This window comes from Macrobrachium rosenbergii, chromosome 5, assembly GCF_040412425.1.
Source record: "Macrobrachium rosenbergii isolate ZJJX-2024 chromosome 5, ASM4041242v1, whole genome shotgun sequence".
Lineage (NCBI taxonomy): Eukaryota > Metazoa > Arthropoda > Malacostraca > Decapoda > Palaemonidae > Macrobrachium > Macrobrachium rosenbergii.
In genome coordinates this window covers 17,397,861-17,413,530 of record NC_089745.1, presented here as the reverse complement: position 1 = coordinate 17,413,530, position 15,670 = coordinate 17,397,861, and the positions used below count along the sequence as shown (strand labels likewise).

The following is a 15,670-nucleotide window of genomic DNA, read 5'->3' as shown; positions in this document are numbered from 1 at the left end:
ATGAGTAAAATAGGCCAACTGCAAACGCAAACCAAACGTAGGCTAGGCTTTGATGTATTCTGATGCCACCTCTTCTTTGTCTGCTTGCTTTTCTGGGCTATTGCTCTGACTTAGAGCTTTGTATTTGGGTTTTCCAATTGTTTATCTCGACAGTACAGGTATGGATAGACGTACAGGGGAACCAAGTATGATTTTTTTGAGTCGTAAACACGAGACCGAATTTTTCTCTCTCCTTACCATCTGTGGTTTTGATATTTAGGGACTAATGTTGGGATAACACCTCAAGTTTTGCATTTTCCTTTAACCGAAGCTCAGGCTACCACTGTACAACATATGGTAATTGTAAATAGGCAAAAATGGAAATTTCCTTGCTAAACAGTGTCAAGGGCAAATAGGCTAGCAACAACTACTAAAACATGAGGAAAGAAAAAGATTCAAATCAGAGTAATGATAAGTACCTGACAGGCTTAAAATACACAGGCAATGCTATTTTAATCACCAAACACCACAAGATATACTATAAAGCTTGCCTAATAAAAGGCATGATAGGCTATAACTAGAGAGATTAGACTTAACTCCCATTTGTCTCTCAGCCCACTCTTGGGCTTTACTGTTCTGAGCCTCTATAAAATGGTTCACTATCAATACTCCTGGAATATAATGCATTCTTTGATTGGCAAAGACTTATGCTTCTGTGAAATCACTTTGTACTCTGACTAAAAGTCTTGATATACTGTAATTCTGAGTCCATTCTACATCATTGTATTTTTTATTTGATGGGGTTAGAGGGTTTAGCTGGGAAAAGAGGGTTGCCTTTATGGCAGGAGAAGATACAGTACTCTACAAAACTTTAGTCCGCCCTCAAAAAACATGTCAACATAACTAAACTACAAATAGGCTAATAACAACACAATTCTAAGTCTAAATTACCTTTATTAGTATTCACTAATATTTAGTAGGACAACCCTTACGTTTAATCACCTCCTTCAGTCGTTTTGGTACAGACAAGGCCAAATTATGAAGCATTTCCTTCGTATGTTGTTCCAAGATGGCCTCAGCTTTGGAACAAACACACATTTTGTCTTGTAGATCCTCTTTTATCTCCCATAAGTTTTCTATTGGGCTAATGTCATGGCTATTACCAGGCCAATCATTGATGAAGGGAACCGCAATTTTTAGCTGTGAGCCCTTTCCTGGAAAACATGTGCACCCGAAATGCATCAGGCAAAATGTCACACATCAGCTCCAAATAATTATACTGGTTAACTTTTTCATTCTTTTAAAGACATGAAGCTTGGCTATGACCAGTAAAAGTTCCCCAAACCATGAGAGAATCAGGGTGTTTGAACCTAGGGTCAAGAGGGTATTACGACCTCTATTACAAGTGACCGTAAAAGTCGATTCATCTGACCAAAGCAGGCTTAGCCATTGATGTACTTCCGAAAACTGGCTTTTTATCCTCTGTAACTTGGTCAAAATTGGCTTTTCCGTGGGCGGTGGCTTGTGTATCCAAGTTCATTGATACGGCCGATTGACGGTCGAAATCATTCTTCAATTTCCTTGATGTCATGTGGATTAACCTGAAAATAGTCATACTTGATTAAAGTCTTCTTGGCCTAGCGTTTTACTGGTGAAACTTAGAACCCAGCCTCTAACAGATCACTCGCTCACACCCACCTGAGCGCGATTTCCCTTTTTAAGACCTGATTCCTTTAATGCACATATCTGTGCTATTGATCTGTTCATTCAGATTTTTCCCATAGTAAGGTTCCCAGGATGGACCCGGGTAGGCCAAAACTTCGACGGGGAGCGTGGAGCAAAAAATTCACGTTGGCACCTAGATCGCCAGCCAAAACCTTACTTGTCTGCTTTCTTTTAGCGAGCCATTCCTCCCCCTTAGCTACTCTCAGTAAGCGGCCTAATGATTTGACAGAATTTTTCTTGCAAAATTTGATATATTTAAATACTCGTACTAAAGTTTTGTCAAAGTATGTATAATTGTTATAATTTTTCTTAATCAGACTAATAATTGTATCCAAATGTGACTTGAGTGCTGAAATGGTGCAATATATTTTGCAGAATTGGTTTCCATCATTAGGTTTGTGAAGATATTACATAAAATGAAAGGAAAATTATTAAAGTTATGAATATATTGATAATTTGGTAAAACCATAATCTACATTTTAGGATGATATACAGACTTCAATGCTCTGTATGTGAAAAGAATATGATGAAAGGACAAAGTTATTAGCACGAGTAACAATAGTGAATCTAACAGACGGAGACGAATTTTAATGATACAAATATCTCTGGCGGTTCACATTTTAGTCAAAATGCACAGGGTAAGTGAAAACTTGGAAAAACAAAAGTAATGAAGACATTATTTACAAGGGACAAAATGAAATTTGTTGAAGGAGGAATTAATAAGGTTCAAACTTTCAGTTATATAATTTTGTGCAGACTAATAAAGGTAAATCAAACAGTGGGCAGGCTGAATAAGATTTGAGAGTCAAAAAGACAGAAATTGAATATGAGAGTATTATTATGTGGACATGACTTATGGTATGACTGTTAAACAATATCTAAAGGAATGTGTTGATTTAAGCGTAAAGCTTAAAGATATGATTTGTCAGGTGCAGGATCGAGTTATAAATTATACCATAAGGGAAACTGCTTAAGTTCCTCATGTAGATAGAATAGTGAACAAGGGGAGATTTAGATGGCTCAGACATGACCACTATGCAACCCTGGGGAGAATGTCACCAGAAGAGATGGGAGGCTCTTGTTACTATTAGGATGATAATTGTGAGAAAGGAGACAGGAGATAAGTGGAGATTTTTGGAAGTTAAAGCACAGGAGAGCCAGAGTGTTAAAGCCAAGGTGTTAGAGGCAATGATGTTGATGACAAAATGTGCAGTGCAACTAATCGTTTTCCAATAGGCTATAAACATATAATTTTTATGATTATCCTTTATGCCTATCTTGTTTTGTTTTCAGTTAGTTCTATAGTCTTTTAATGGAGAAGAATGCCAGTCCAGACAATGAATTGATACTGTATATTGTATTAGAAAATACAAATTCTAACCTTGTCAGTCTGGTGTACCTAAAAAAAATTTGTTGAGGTGAAACTTACCCTCCATCATTAGCTTTACCTGCAGCTACTTGGCACAGGTTTGACAAGTGTTAAAATTGAAACAATCGTTAACGAGCGAAACGCTCCCAATAGTTACTCCCCCAACCTTTAAGGGGGTGGGGGTAAGACAGCAAGTGTTATGGTTGATCAATCATCTCTTGTCAGTGAAATCGGCGTGGCGTGTAGACAAGTGCTCTAAAATTTGTTTCTTTTCTGGTTTAACGATGGTTTTGGTCTGTATTTGGCAATATGGATTCTTCTTCCCTATCTTCCCTGTCGAAATCTGTTAGATTTTATAAGGTAAGTTACAAGACCAGATTGAGTAATTGACGTATGTATTGATGTATTGAGTAATTGCATACATAAGTATGCATAGATCATTGAGCAATTGGATCATTGCAAGATTGGTAGTTGATAAGTTATGGTTGAAATCATCTCTTGTCATAGATCACTGAGATGGTTTTGTAAAATATGGATTCTTCTTCCCTATCTTCCCTGAAATCTCATTTTATGCTTACAAGACCAGATTGAGTAATTGACGTATGTATTGAGTAATTGCCGTATGTATTGAGCAATTGACATACATAAGCACGAACTTGCATAGATCACTGAGAGGTAAATAACGATTCTGGATCATTGCAAGATTGGTAGTTGACGTACATATTGAGTAATTGACTTACAGATACATGAACTTGCATTGACTTACAGATACACGAACTTGCATTGACTTACAGATACACGAACTTGCATAGATCATCGAGAGGTGATTTTTTATTCTGACAGCCTTCATGATCATTGCAAGGATTGGTCTTTGAGAGTTATAGAGAATAAATTGCCAAATTAGAAGTGAGATAGACTTAGGAGAGAGTAAATGAGCAGTCTTGAATCTAGGTTTTATTTAGAATTAACACCTGGTCAAGAAGTTAAAGATAAGTCTGTAGTTTCTTCTTTAGTAGATATAGATCCTTCTATGTCCATATACTATCAGCTCAGGGTAGTAGGCTAGATTTAATGCAATTAGATTGAGTTGGTTAAATCTAGATTGAATTGTGTACAACTATTTGAGTTGTTTGCTCTGTATGTGTCCAGTGAATTGGCAGGGACTGTGTCTCCTCGTTTCTTTGGCCACTCCGCAGACGCAGCCTTGTTCTGTCCTATTGGCTCCACCTGCTGACAGGCCTGGTAGTCCTGGGTGTTTCCAGATTAGGACTAACATCCCAGGATGTTCTAGGACTGTGCCCTCTGTCTCCTGCCTTGGCTTTCAGTCCTCCATGGACAGAGTTAGATTGTAGTCACATAGGATAGTTATTTTAGGTCTAGATCTTGTGTTTGACCCTGTTGCCCCATGGTTATTCTAGTGATTCATCTGAGCTAGATAACCGATCGTGATCCATTGTGAGTGCTGCCAACGTGCAAGGCACCACACCTGCCAGGGTGCAAGGTGCCATGTCTGCCAGGGTGCAAGGCGCCATGACTGTCAATGTGCAAGGCACCACACCTGCTAGCGCAAGGCTTCGCTCCTGCTAGCGCCCATGGCATTGCGCCTGCATCCTCAGCTGTCCTGAGTTTGTAGTCAGCTATTAGGGTCAGCGTTCACACTAGTTCTCCCCTTGTACCACCCTGGTCCAAGTTTGTTTTGACTAGGCCACTTGTTATGTCAGTTTTCATTCTTTAGTGGTTTTCAAGCTGATGCTAAGTGTGCCAGATATTAGTTTTTGCCCATTAGTCTGTGACTTTCCGCAAATAGCAAGAGTCCGTACAGGTGTCTGGGAGACAGAACAAGTCCGAAGGACCAGCGGCTATTCCGCTCAGTTATCTGCAAGTCCGGGTGGCAGGCAGCGAGTCCGCATGGTTGTCTGCTAGTCTGCAGGTGTCCATCTGGCTGGTGATGAGATTGAGCAATTGTCTGTGAGTACTTGGGAGTCCGCATGGCTGGCAGCAAGTTTCCGCAGTTGTCAGTGGGTCTACAGGTACCTCTTGGCCTGTAACGAGTCTGCTTCCGAATGGTTGTCTGCGAGTCTGCACTTTTGTCTGCCACTCCGCACGGGCATTAGCAAGTCTGAAGCTTCATTGAGTCACATGACGCTTCAGCAAGTCTGCGCAAGGAGTCTGTGAGTCCTATTAGTGAGAGAGCTTTTGACTTTCGTTCTCTCAGATGGATTAGGAGAGCTTTAGCTCCTGGTCTTGGGAGACCATTTATTCCTGGGGCTACTTTTGTCCTTGCTCTTCCTGAAGGCATTCTCCTTTGCCTCCTTTTCAGGAACTGGAACATTTAGTCTATCTCCTCAGTTTTAAGGAATTAGTTCAGTTGTGCTTAGACAAATTCCTCAGTCCTTCCTTTAAGTTATCTGTTTTCTGTACTTGGGAGACTTGACTCAGTGGGAATGTTTGGCCAAAGATTCTCCTTTTTGAAAGTCCTCTGTCTTGTCTCCTTTGCTGTTTTCTAGGAAGATTATGGTGTTTGAGCATGAGATTTCCCCCTCTTTTCCTGATCCAGCTGTTAGGGTCCTTGTTTTTCCAGCCAAGAGAGGCGCAATTGTGTCTGCTAAGCAGCTTTTCTTTTTTCAGGAGCCCAAAAATTTGTATTAAATTTGGCTGGCGCCATCAAAGCTGTACTCTTTGGTGCTTTGTGCTGGACACTTAGTGTTTGTAGGAGTTCGGAGTCCATGTTCCACCTCCTTGTAATAGTGGACCTCACATGATGAAGAATTTGCCATGAGATCATATGCATCAAGTAAACACCGATAGTGTTTGATAAGTTAAGTATACCTTAGTTTTACCAGACCACTGAGCTGATTAACAGCTCTCCTTGGCCCGAATAGTGGACCAATCAGCAACGATGAAGAATTATGCCTATCACCAGAAATAAATTCCTCTAACTCTTCATCAGCCGTAAACTCCGCCCATCGAATGACAGTCTGAAGCTCAACCGATGTTTTTCTGATATCTGATTACTTGGTTATAGGGAGATCTCTTTCCCTCCTTCAGCACACAATGTTGGAGTCAGCTAATGATGGAGGGTAAGTTTCACCTAAAAAAATAATGATTTTTATGATAAAATAAATTTTTTAGGTACCCTCCATCATTGAGATCCCTCCCTCCTCCCCTCTTAAGAGATTAAAAGACGACTGGTCAACCATAACACCCACTGTCCTACCCCCCACCCCAAGAGTGGGGGAGTAACTATTGGGAGCATTTTGCTCGGTAACAATTGTTTCCACTTTCAACACTTGTCGAACCTGTGCCAAGTAGCAGCAGATAAAGCTAATGATGGAGGGTAAGTACCTGAAAAATTTATTGTATCATAAAAATCATTATTTCCCAAAACAATTGTTTCAAAGATTTTTGGCTGGAATGAGGTATCTGAAGACAAGTTTCTTCTCAGATGATACTTTGCTTTGAAATGGCATTCTGGCTCTTTCTGCAATCTTCTTAATGGTCATGTGACATTGAATGTACTTTTACCATTGCTTGGAATTCTGGACAGGCTTCTAAAAAGGTACTAGCTACCTGACCAGGAAAGAGAGGAATGGCAGTGAAATCAGGGTTAGCTACAATCAGAATGGATATTCCTTGAGTTAATGTTCTTGATGATGTTCTTGCAAATCAAAAGTCTTTGTGCATCAAAAAGGTTCTTGTGTGAAGGCTTTGTTGTCTTAAGTGGAATTCCCCATATTTATGGTAGTTTCCTTTATCAGCTCTTGATATTTGCTACTATATACTAAAAGTAACTAGAACTGGTCCAGCTGTTGGATGGTCCCCTAGTACATTATTTTCTTCTTGACAGTGTTACTACTGTACTGTTTTTACTTCCTGACCCTCACACTAGAGAATACTCAAAACTTAGGCTTTGGCTAACACCAAATCAATCTTGGCAGTGTGCATAAGGTTAGTTGGAGATTTTTTTTTTTTCTAGGGAACACCAGTTATTTTAGGTTTAGTTTTACTTATGCAGAATAATTCTTGTAATTTGATGAAACATAGTAGTTGTTTACATTGGAGGTTGCTGATTATTTTCTCCAGCTGTTTTTACTTTTATTTTTTCTAGTCACAGGTTAACTTGAAGGCCCAATTGATATTCCCATCTGATTTTAATGAAAATGGGTTGTTAGGTATTTCACTTTTTATTATTATTCCTATTTTCATTCTTCCAGTGTTTCCTCAAATTTTGTAGAGACATGGTAGGTAGTACCATTAGGGTTAGTGATAATTTTCAGGTAAAATTTTTCATCTTGACCTATGTTTCAAAGTCATAGGTCAAGTTTATTTGTGATGTGTGATGTCTAAAAAAGCATGTCCGAAGCATGACTTGGAAAATAACTCCTGATAACAGACTTGTGTTAATTAAAAATAACCAAAAACTTTTAGGAATTATTTATAGATTTTACTATATATCTTTTATTAAAATTATATAATGCTTGAAAGTGATAAAATTGTCCAAAGAGCAATTGTACTGTAGCTGATTCACTTAAGGTAGATTCTTGGGCCTAAGAGACGTTTGTTTGGTGGCCTCTGATTGGCTGGTACCGGAAGGCAGGCAACTCGCTCACTGTCTCATTTTTACACATGTAGCTCAGAAAACTAGCAATATGTTTATATGTTTCTTCATTTATCTCCCGTTTTGCACAAGATTGGAAAATTTTGGTCATACCATAGGATTCGGTATTAATTGTACAACTAAATATGATTTCCTGAAGTCAATAAGAGAAAACACAAAGGAATTACAACGAGTAAAAGTGAAGAGAGAAGCATTTAATTCTTTATACCCGTTTTTACTTATCATCAGATTTTGCATCATTCATGCGATCAAGACAAAATAAAACTTGTGTTTTCATACAATAAATTCACCCTGAATACTCTGGTGCTTTCAGATTTTAGATGCGTGTGATATGTAAAGAGAAAATGAAGAATATGTCTTATTATGTTGCATCCGTTCTTGATGCAGTTTGCCAAGAGACGGTGATGATGATCTGCACGATACAGCGTTGGTCGTCTCGGCCATTGACAGTTGCCAATTAGCGATATGTGAAGTTTGCAATGTTTCAATATATCAATATATGCAAAGTATAAAAAATAAATATAAACAATACATATATTATAAAAATAAATATATTCAAGCACAGAAGAGAAGGTCAAACGGCAGGTCAGAGAAAGAATTGCATGTCTTGATGAGATGGTGACCAAAAGGAAACGGGGTAGAATTGAATTTGCACCGATTTTGTGGGCGGTGCTTCCTCCCCTACCATCAGTAGCTATTACCATAACCACCTTGCAAAAGTTTAATGGATGGATTTCCAGCTCGCTGAAAGTTAATCCCATATGTAAAGATCGAGCGTTTATATGTTAGGAAAAATACAAATTACTTTAAAAATTACTTTAAAAATTTGTCATTTTGAAAGTCATGTATTATTTTTCAGGCAGCTGTTATTTTAAATAAGAAGCATGTGGAGTTTTGAGGGGGATTATCGACGTAAGCCTCAACAGAGGTTAGGAGGTGCAAGTAAAGCTCGTAATATTGAACGCTCAGACTTGCTTCATCAACTGAAATCAGACAGAGAGGAGAGGGAGGTTAGTGAACAAGAGTTTATTGTGCTAAATTATATGTACAGTTTAATTTGCCCGTATCCTGAAAATTTGGGGGGATATTGTTTACTAGCATATGACTTAACTTTGAAGATATTTAGTTTTTCACAAAGGAACATTTAGTAGATGTTATCCTGATTAATGTTTGGTGAGCTGTTGCATTGTTTAATAACAAATGCAAATCTTTGGGATATATTCAAATACAGAGGCAAAGAAGACGAGAAGCTGCTGTGTTAACTATTCAGTCATGGACACGTGGCATGATCAGCCGACGGCAGACGAAACAGAAGTTGCGTCACCAGTGCGATATTGTACTTTCAGAAGCAAAATCACAGGGTATTTCAGAAGCAGCAGCATCAAAGTTGATTGCGTTGTTGATTCGCATATTTAATCCTGTAGAAGACTGTGAGAGATTGGTAAGCATTTTTTTTTTATTTTATTTCCTCTATGCTTTCATATGGAAATGCTCTTAATTCAGTGTTTCTTCAAATTATACTATTCACAACCTCACTTTTGAGTAGAGTGATGGCTGTCCAATAGGTGAGGAAGTAATAAAACAATGTTACAATTGTTTTTACTTAGGCTTGCACATCTGCTGTTGGTGCTGCTGATTATCAGTAATATTGCATACATTCAGTTTGTTCTGTATACATTCTGCTTCTCCATTTTTTCCATTCTGCTTGCAGACAAAATAATATATTTATTCTCCTCTTATAGATGTAGGGTTGGAGCCCTTTGGAATTTTATTACCAATGGTATCAAGAAGTCCTATTTGGAGATACTCAACTGGATTTTGGATTTTGGTCATTAACTGGTAACTGCAACTTATTTATGTTGCTGTTTAGTATCAGTGATTTTCCTTCTCATAATGGAGGCCGAGGAATTTGCATTAAATTGGATACAAGGAGGATTTTAAAAAATATTTTGGTGACTGCTTCTTCATGTTTGGGGTCCTTCAAGAGGAAGGTGATCATCCCTGTGAGTATTAGAATCTTAACTTAGTGTTCGGGCTAAACAAGGAAGATTGGAATTCCTCTAGATACAGATATAGTGAGACTTCAAATATTTCAGGTGACATTCACTCGGGAAAACAAGCTGAAGCTTCTCCTTGCATGCTGGCAACAGGAATTACTATGGCGGTCTATATATGTCCTTGGCTTGATTCTCAAGCAACTACAACACTGAATGGTGAGTGGAGTTCTCCCTTTCAGCCTGGCTAAGACTGTAGAAAGCTCCTCCTCACAGCCTTTCTTGAGCCATTTAGTTAGTGTCAGGGAAGATGAAATCACCCTTATTAGACACTCAGCATAATCAAGACCAGTGGTTGCAGTCAGGATTTCTGCCACCATTACCAAAAACATACTGGATTCTACCCATCCTCTAGCAAACAGGGTTACATTTGATTCCTTAGATATTCAGGTCTTGGGGCTTGTAAACTGACAAGGAATAAGTAGAGGATCTTCAAGCCTTACAGGATAAGCCCTCCTTTGCAGGGGTCCTAGACTGGATGTGTGCCATCTTCAACCTTCTGTGTCTTTCATAGCATAACTTCGGTAGGAAATGGAAGAATGTTTTGTCTAGGGGTGAGACCTGCCAATGCCAAGTTGGTGTCTACAATTGTGAAAGATGTTTTGCTGAAGGAAAAGGGCACTTCCCAAGTTGAAGACTGCTGGATGGGCATCCCACATTCATTTTTGTTGCCGAATTAGAGATTCAGGCTCTTCTAGGCTCTTCTGCAAGATCCAGGACAGTGTCCCACAGCCAAGAAGGACTTCCATTGCCATGATAACTTGATTATATCTTGGTTGCATTCACACCCAGCTCAGCAACTGTATTGCCCTTGGAGTGAGACACATTCAGGAGAGTTTTTTGTAGGGAGTTTATTACTCTCCTGAACTGACAAGAATGGGTTCATGTAGAGACAAGTGCAATGTTGGGAGAGAATACATAGCCTTTAAAGACCTTTCTGGACATTTTTCTAATTCTGAGCCATGGATCCCTTCCACTTCCTAGATGTGGTCAAGAAACTAGGGTAGCTGTCTTAGACAGGAAGGATCCACTCATCGTTGTTAGCCTCTTCGTGTAGGTTTCCTTTAGATTAGAGCTTTCTTGGCAGAGATGGTCCAGGTCCTGTATGCTGCATTGACAACAAACTCTTGCATATCAATCAAGACTTCCTTAGTCACTCTGCTCAACATTTAGATTCCGGCAACAGCATACCTCCAAGCTCTGTTTCGTGCTGACAAAAGAGCAAGAGCAAAAAGTCCCTGGTAGGGATTTCAGAAAAATAGATTGTTATTGTCAGCTGTGATCCTTTATCTCAAAGTGACATTGTTAATCCTCCCACCTAAAGCATCACACACACTCCAGATGACTAATTGGCCTCATTTGAGAGCATGTAGTTTGTTACATTCATCCCAGAGTGTTTGGAAATGTTCCAAATAACCAAAATACTTTCATGATGGGTTCTTTCTTAAAACTTATGAATAATTAGGTTTTTAGTACTGTAGACATCTGATTGTTTTTGCCCCTACCTGTGTATAATTAAACTGTTTATTTCATGTAAATTATTTATTATGAATAGCTCTGTTATTGTTAACAACACAACTTCTGATCGATAACTACAGAATCTTTTTAATTTGTACAGCTCCTCACATGTCAGATGGTGGTGCGGGAAAATCGTATTTTATCAGCTTGGGTTTGTTCATCTTTAAATCAGTGGATGTATTTGCTTCCAAGGCTTGTGAATATGTCTATGGATGTTATCACTCATTCTGTCAATGGTAATACTTTATCTCTCTAGATGGACTTTTTAGACTTAAGTCATTTGATATATTGGATATTTTATTTGAAAATTTTCTTTTGTAAGCACACACTGGATTTTTTTGTTAACATTTGTAATTCAAATGTATTCTTGTTAAAATGGTATTACTGCAGTTGTCATCTAACCAACTGCTTGTACAGTACCTGTAAATATGAATTAGAATTTCATTACAGCTTTGTAAGATGCTAATTAATTTGCTGTATATTTTCAAGGTCGTATCTTGATGTGTATTTAATTTCTTTTCTTAGAAGTCCCCATGGCGCATGCCCCTTCCTTGAGGTTATTAGAAATCATGACTTCCACTGAAAGTTGGGGTACAAAATTGTCTGCAAGCGATCAGCAACTGTTCTTAACATCATTGTATTCATATATGATTACTAGAGGTAATGTATCTATATCTATATATATATATATGCAGATTTACCTTTTTTGATGTTAAATCAAGTAGCTAAGACTTTGTTTGAACTGTTGACTAAGTAGCATCGACTTGGGTTTCTTGGGTTTTTTGAAGTTATATTTTGATCATTTATTGTGGTTTTAGGACTGGAGTACTCATAGTATTTTTACTTCTTAGGAAGATACAGTTTGTGTACTGCATTTTTACTAAATAGAAAAAATTTTTAATGTTGTGGTAATATCTGTGTTGTAGAGATGATGTGCAAATCATCTAAGTCACTGTTTTCATTTGAAAATGGCAACATAATCACCTTTGGATATCAATGAAACTTGAGAAGTGAACTTTCAAATGGTTATGCAGTAGTCTCCAGGGGTTCATACAGAATGTTAGCCCAGAATCTATCTTAGTGTTTTGGTAAGTGGATATCTCGTTACTGACAGTCAAAAAGCATATGCCTTGTCTTTTTCTTCTGGATGCTGAATATTTATTACTGTTTTATGCTTTGTCTACTTTTCATGTCCTACCCCTTCCTTTAGCAGGTCTTCTTTCAGCAAATTGCCAAGTATTCCTGATGGCTTTGGGTTTTACCATTCTTCATCTTTCCAGGGGCTCTTTGAACTTCCTTGGATGTTGTCTTACCTATTGCCCATCTTCCAGTCTGTATTCATTTTCATCATTCAGAAGATTTTCAGAGTACTGCTTCACCTATTCCATTGTCTCTCTTTTGAGTTTCAGCATTTAAACCTCCATCTTTTGTATACATTGCCCCTTTCATATACCATATTTTCCGGCGTATAAGACGCACCCTTGCATAAGATGCACCCCTATTTTACAAGGATATTTTGTGAAAAAAAAAACAATTTTAGTATGTTTCATCATACATTTATTGAAAGATATTTTAAAGTGATTTTGTAAGGAAAAATGTATGATTCTGTGCATGAAGTACAATGTTGTGAGAGTATACTGGAATAAAGTATGGGCTCTGTATGAAATTTACCATAAATAAGCGTTTGTGTTACTGCGACAGGCCACCAGGGCGGCGCTGTGATTTTCTTTGCATCCACTCATTACGAATGGTTGACAGGCTAACTTCCAGTGTATCAGAAGCAATTTTTCATAAGTTTGTGATAACGGACTGATAATTTGGCTTGTTTTCAATGTTTTATTATTATTAACACAATTTACTGCAATAATTAGGCTTGTTTTTCAATGTTTTATTATTAGCAACAATTTTTTTGCCCACCCAGGGTGCTTGGTCTCCCATCCATAATAGGGCTGCATTGGATGGAGGGAAGTTTTTTGATACATTTAAAAATTTTAAAAATGTGTCTAACGCCAGAAAATACGGTATTTTCCATAATTTTTCAGCTATGTTGCCATCCTGAACATTCTCTCTTTCCTCTGTGTTGTGTTGAGATTCTGATTACATTCTCCTAACTCTTTGTCTTGGACCATTCCTCCTGCTTTTTATCCTCCTTCCTCTTCTTGTCCTGCATCAGAGCTTGAGGGTTCTCTTCAATTGGTTATTGTTCACCTTGATCCCACCACCATGTCTCCCTTTCCATATATTCCTTCCCTGATGCCACTCTACATACACTTGTACTGCCTTTTGTATGCCTTATTTCATTAGTTTCTTCCTAATACATGCATATTTTTTTCTTTTGTTTACACATGCACCGAGTATGGAGTATTCTTTAAATATTTCTTCTTTTCTTACACATGACAGCACTGAACTATTTCACTTTTTTATCCAGGGGTATCAACAAGAAAGCATAAGCGGGAATGACAAAATGGAGATATTATTCACAAATGTAGTAGTGTAGGTATAAAAAGTAGAACAGTATAATAGATAATACTCAGTGGATATCATTGTCATGGCAGTGTAATTAAAATTTGTGAGCGATGTAGGGAAAAATAGCACAAAGCTCTGTCCTAAGCACAAACCAGAATTTATTTTTAAGTTATAATAATCCAAAATTCCTTGATTCTTGATAACATTTATTAATTTGCCTTCAGGAAGGTAGGTAAATTTATAAGCAGTTTTTTGTACATGGTGTTCATAGGAATAGCCTAATAAATGTGGTTGAATAATTAATTTTTAGGTTTTAGAGAATTCATTCAGTTCAGTATAAAACTGATTTTTCTTCCAGGTTACCACAAACAGATTGTGCAGCTCATCCTCTCTCGTGTACCTGACGTTTATGAAACAATTGATGCTGCTCCAACACCCTTAGCGGATTCCCTTTTGAAGCTCTTGCTGAAGCCCATCCATTTTGCTTCCTTAACTGGAAATTCAACGTTGATGTAAGTTGTTTTTCTCATAGTGAGATATTGTATATTTGCAAATTATCATAAGAAGTTATATGCTTATGTATTAGATGTAATGTTAATATATTGAAATAAAACATATTTTATATTGATTGCAGGTCATGTGTTATTGAGGGATTCTGTCAAGAGGTGTTTGGGAAAGCAGCACATACTCAAATCCGTAATTTTGTCATACCCTGCTTGGCGAATGAATCCAGTGTGAAATTACCTGTCGACCGAATCTTCTCATTTCTTGGGAATCCCAATAATTGTCTGATACAAAATTTCCTAAAAGTTTCTCCAGCTCCATCACTCTTATATTCACTTCTCATGATTGTTCATACTAATGTTGGTAAGTGTTTTAATAATTTCATGTAGATCTGCTTAGGTTTGAATCCTGTTTCTTGGATTTCTAGTTTTATATTTTCTCATAGTCAGTAAGAAATTGTATTGAAAGGAAAAGTGGGTTGTGTACTTGTCTTTCCAAAATCTAGGACTTAAGAAATTTGTTGGTTGTATTGCTTTGCTATGATTATTTCTTGTAAATTGTAAGTTGTAAACTTATTTTCAAAATCGTTATATGTCATTTTGTTTACATCACTATAGAATATCCATTGATAATTTGTCCTCAAAATGCATGTGCTTGAAATTTTATATGTTGCTGAAAAGCAGGTGGAGAGCCAGTCATTGATAAGTTTACATGAATATAATTATGAAAACCTTATGGAGAGAGATAGGACCAGGAGAATTGGAAAAGAGCTTAACAATGATATTACAACAAAAAAAGAGGGCTGGATTAAAAAACTGTAATTGTGGAGGATTACGATTTGTTGCATAGTCTGTGAAAAAGTTGGAGGTGATGTAAGAAATGTTAAGAAAAACTGTTAAAATTGATAATGTCTGCATTATTGAAACAGACCTCATTCAACAACCTAATAATGGTTTTATAGTTGCTGTCCACGGAAAGGAGGCCTATGAAGTTGTAACTGATTTCTGGCCTTATTTCAAGTTACTAACAACTTTCACATTAAAATTCTTCAGTACTCCCTGTTTTGTCATGGATAGTGTCAAGAAATTGGACCGAGTTCTTCATCATATGCCACTGATTAAACCTTGAGTGCAGAAATAATGCTCTGGCCCTAAGACAACAGGAGAGATGTTCTGTTATGAGGTGCAAAAAATGTCAATAATATTCCCAGACTAATTATCCACTAACATGGGATGGCTGGGAACATTATCTCTGAAGAGGAGGGATCTTTTTAAAATCTAATTTTCTTCTGTAGTTTGATATGCTGATCTTACTTTTTTATCCTTAATCATGATGAATAACTGGGTCATGCATCTTGGTGATCCTCTTTTCAGTAAATGAGGATACAAACTAACAAATGTAAGAACAGCATTCACGTTGTGAATGACTGGTGATACA

At 37.5% G+C, this 15,670-nt stretch overlaps 1 protein-coding gene across 3 annotated transcripts in view; it reads left to right on the top strand.

Annotated features, from left to right (window-relative positions):
* The window catches only part of LOC136838567 (ubiquitin-protein ligase E3C), a 416,786-nt gene that overhangs the window by 367,523 nt on the left and 33,593 nt on the right, over positions 1-15,670 (top strand). For all 3 annotated transcript variants that reach the window (XM_067103711.1, XM_067103710.1, XM_067103709.1), the window contains 6 exons: positions 8,551-8,701; positions 8,923-9,132; positions 11,364-11,499; positions 11,789-11,923; positions 14,088-14,241; positions 14,364-14,596. In XM_067103711.1, coding sequence (XP_066959812.1) covers positions 8,576-8,701; positions 8,923-9,132; positions 11,364-11,499; positions 11,789-11,923; positions 14,088-14,241; positions 14,364-14,596 — 994 coding nt within the window. In that variant the 5' untranslated portion in view covers positions 8,551-8,575. The remainder of the gene's footprint in view (positions 1-8,550; positions 8,702-8,922; positions 9,133-11,363; positions 11,500-11,788; positions 11,924-14,087; positions 14,242-14,363; positions 14,597-15,670) is intronic.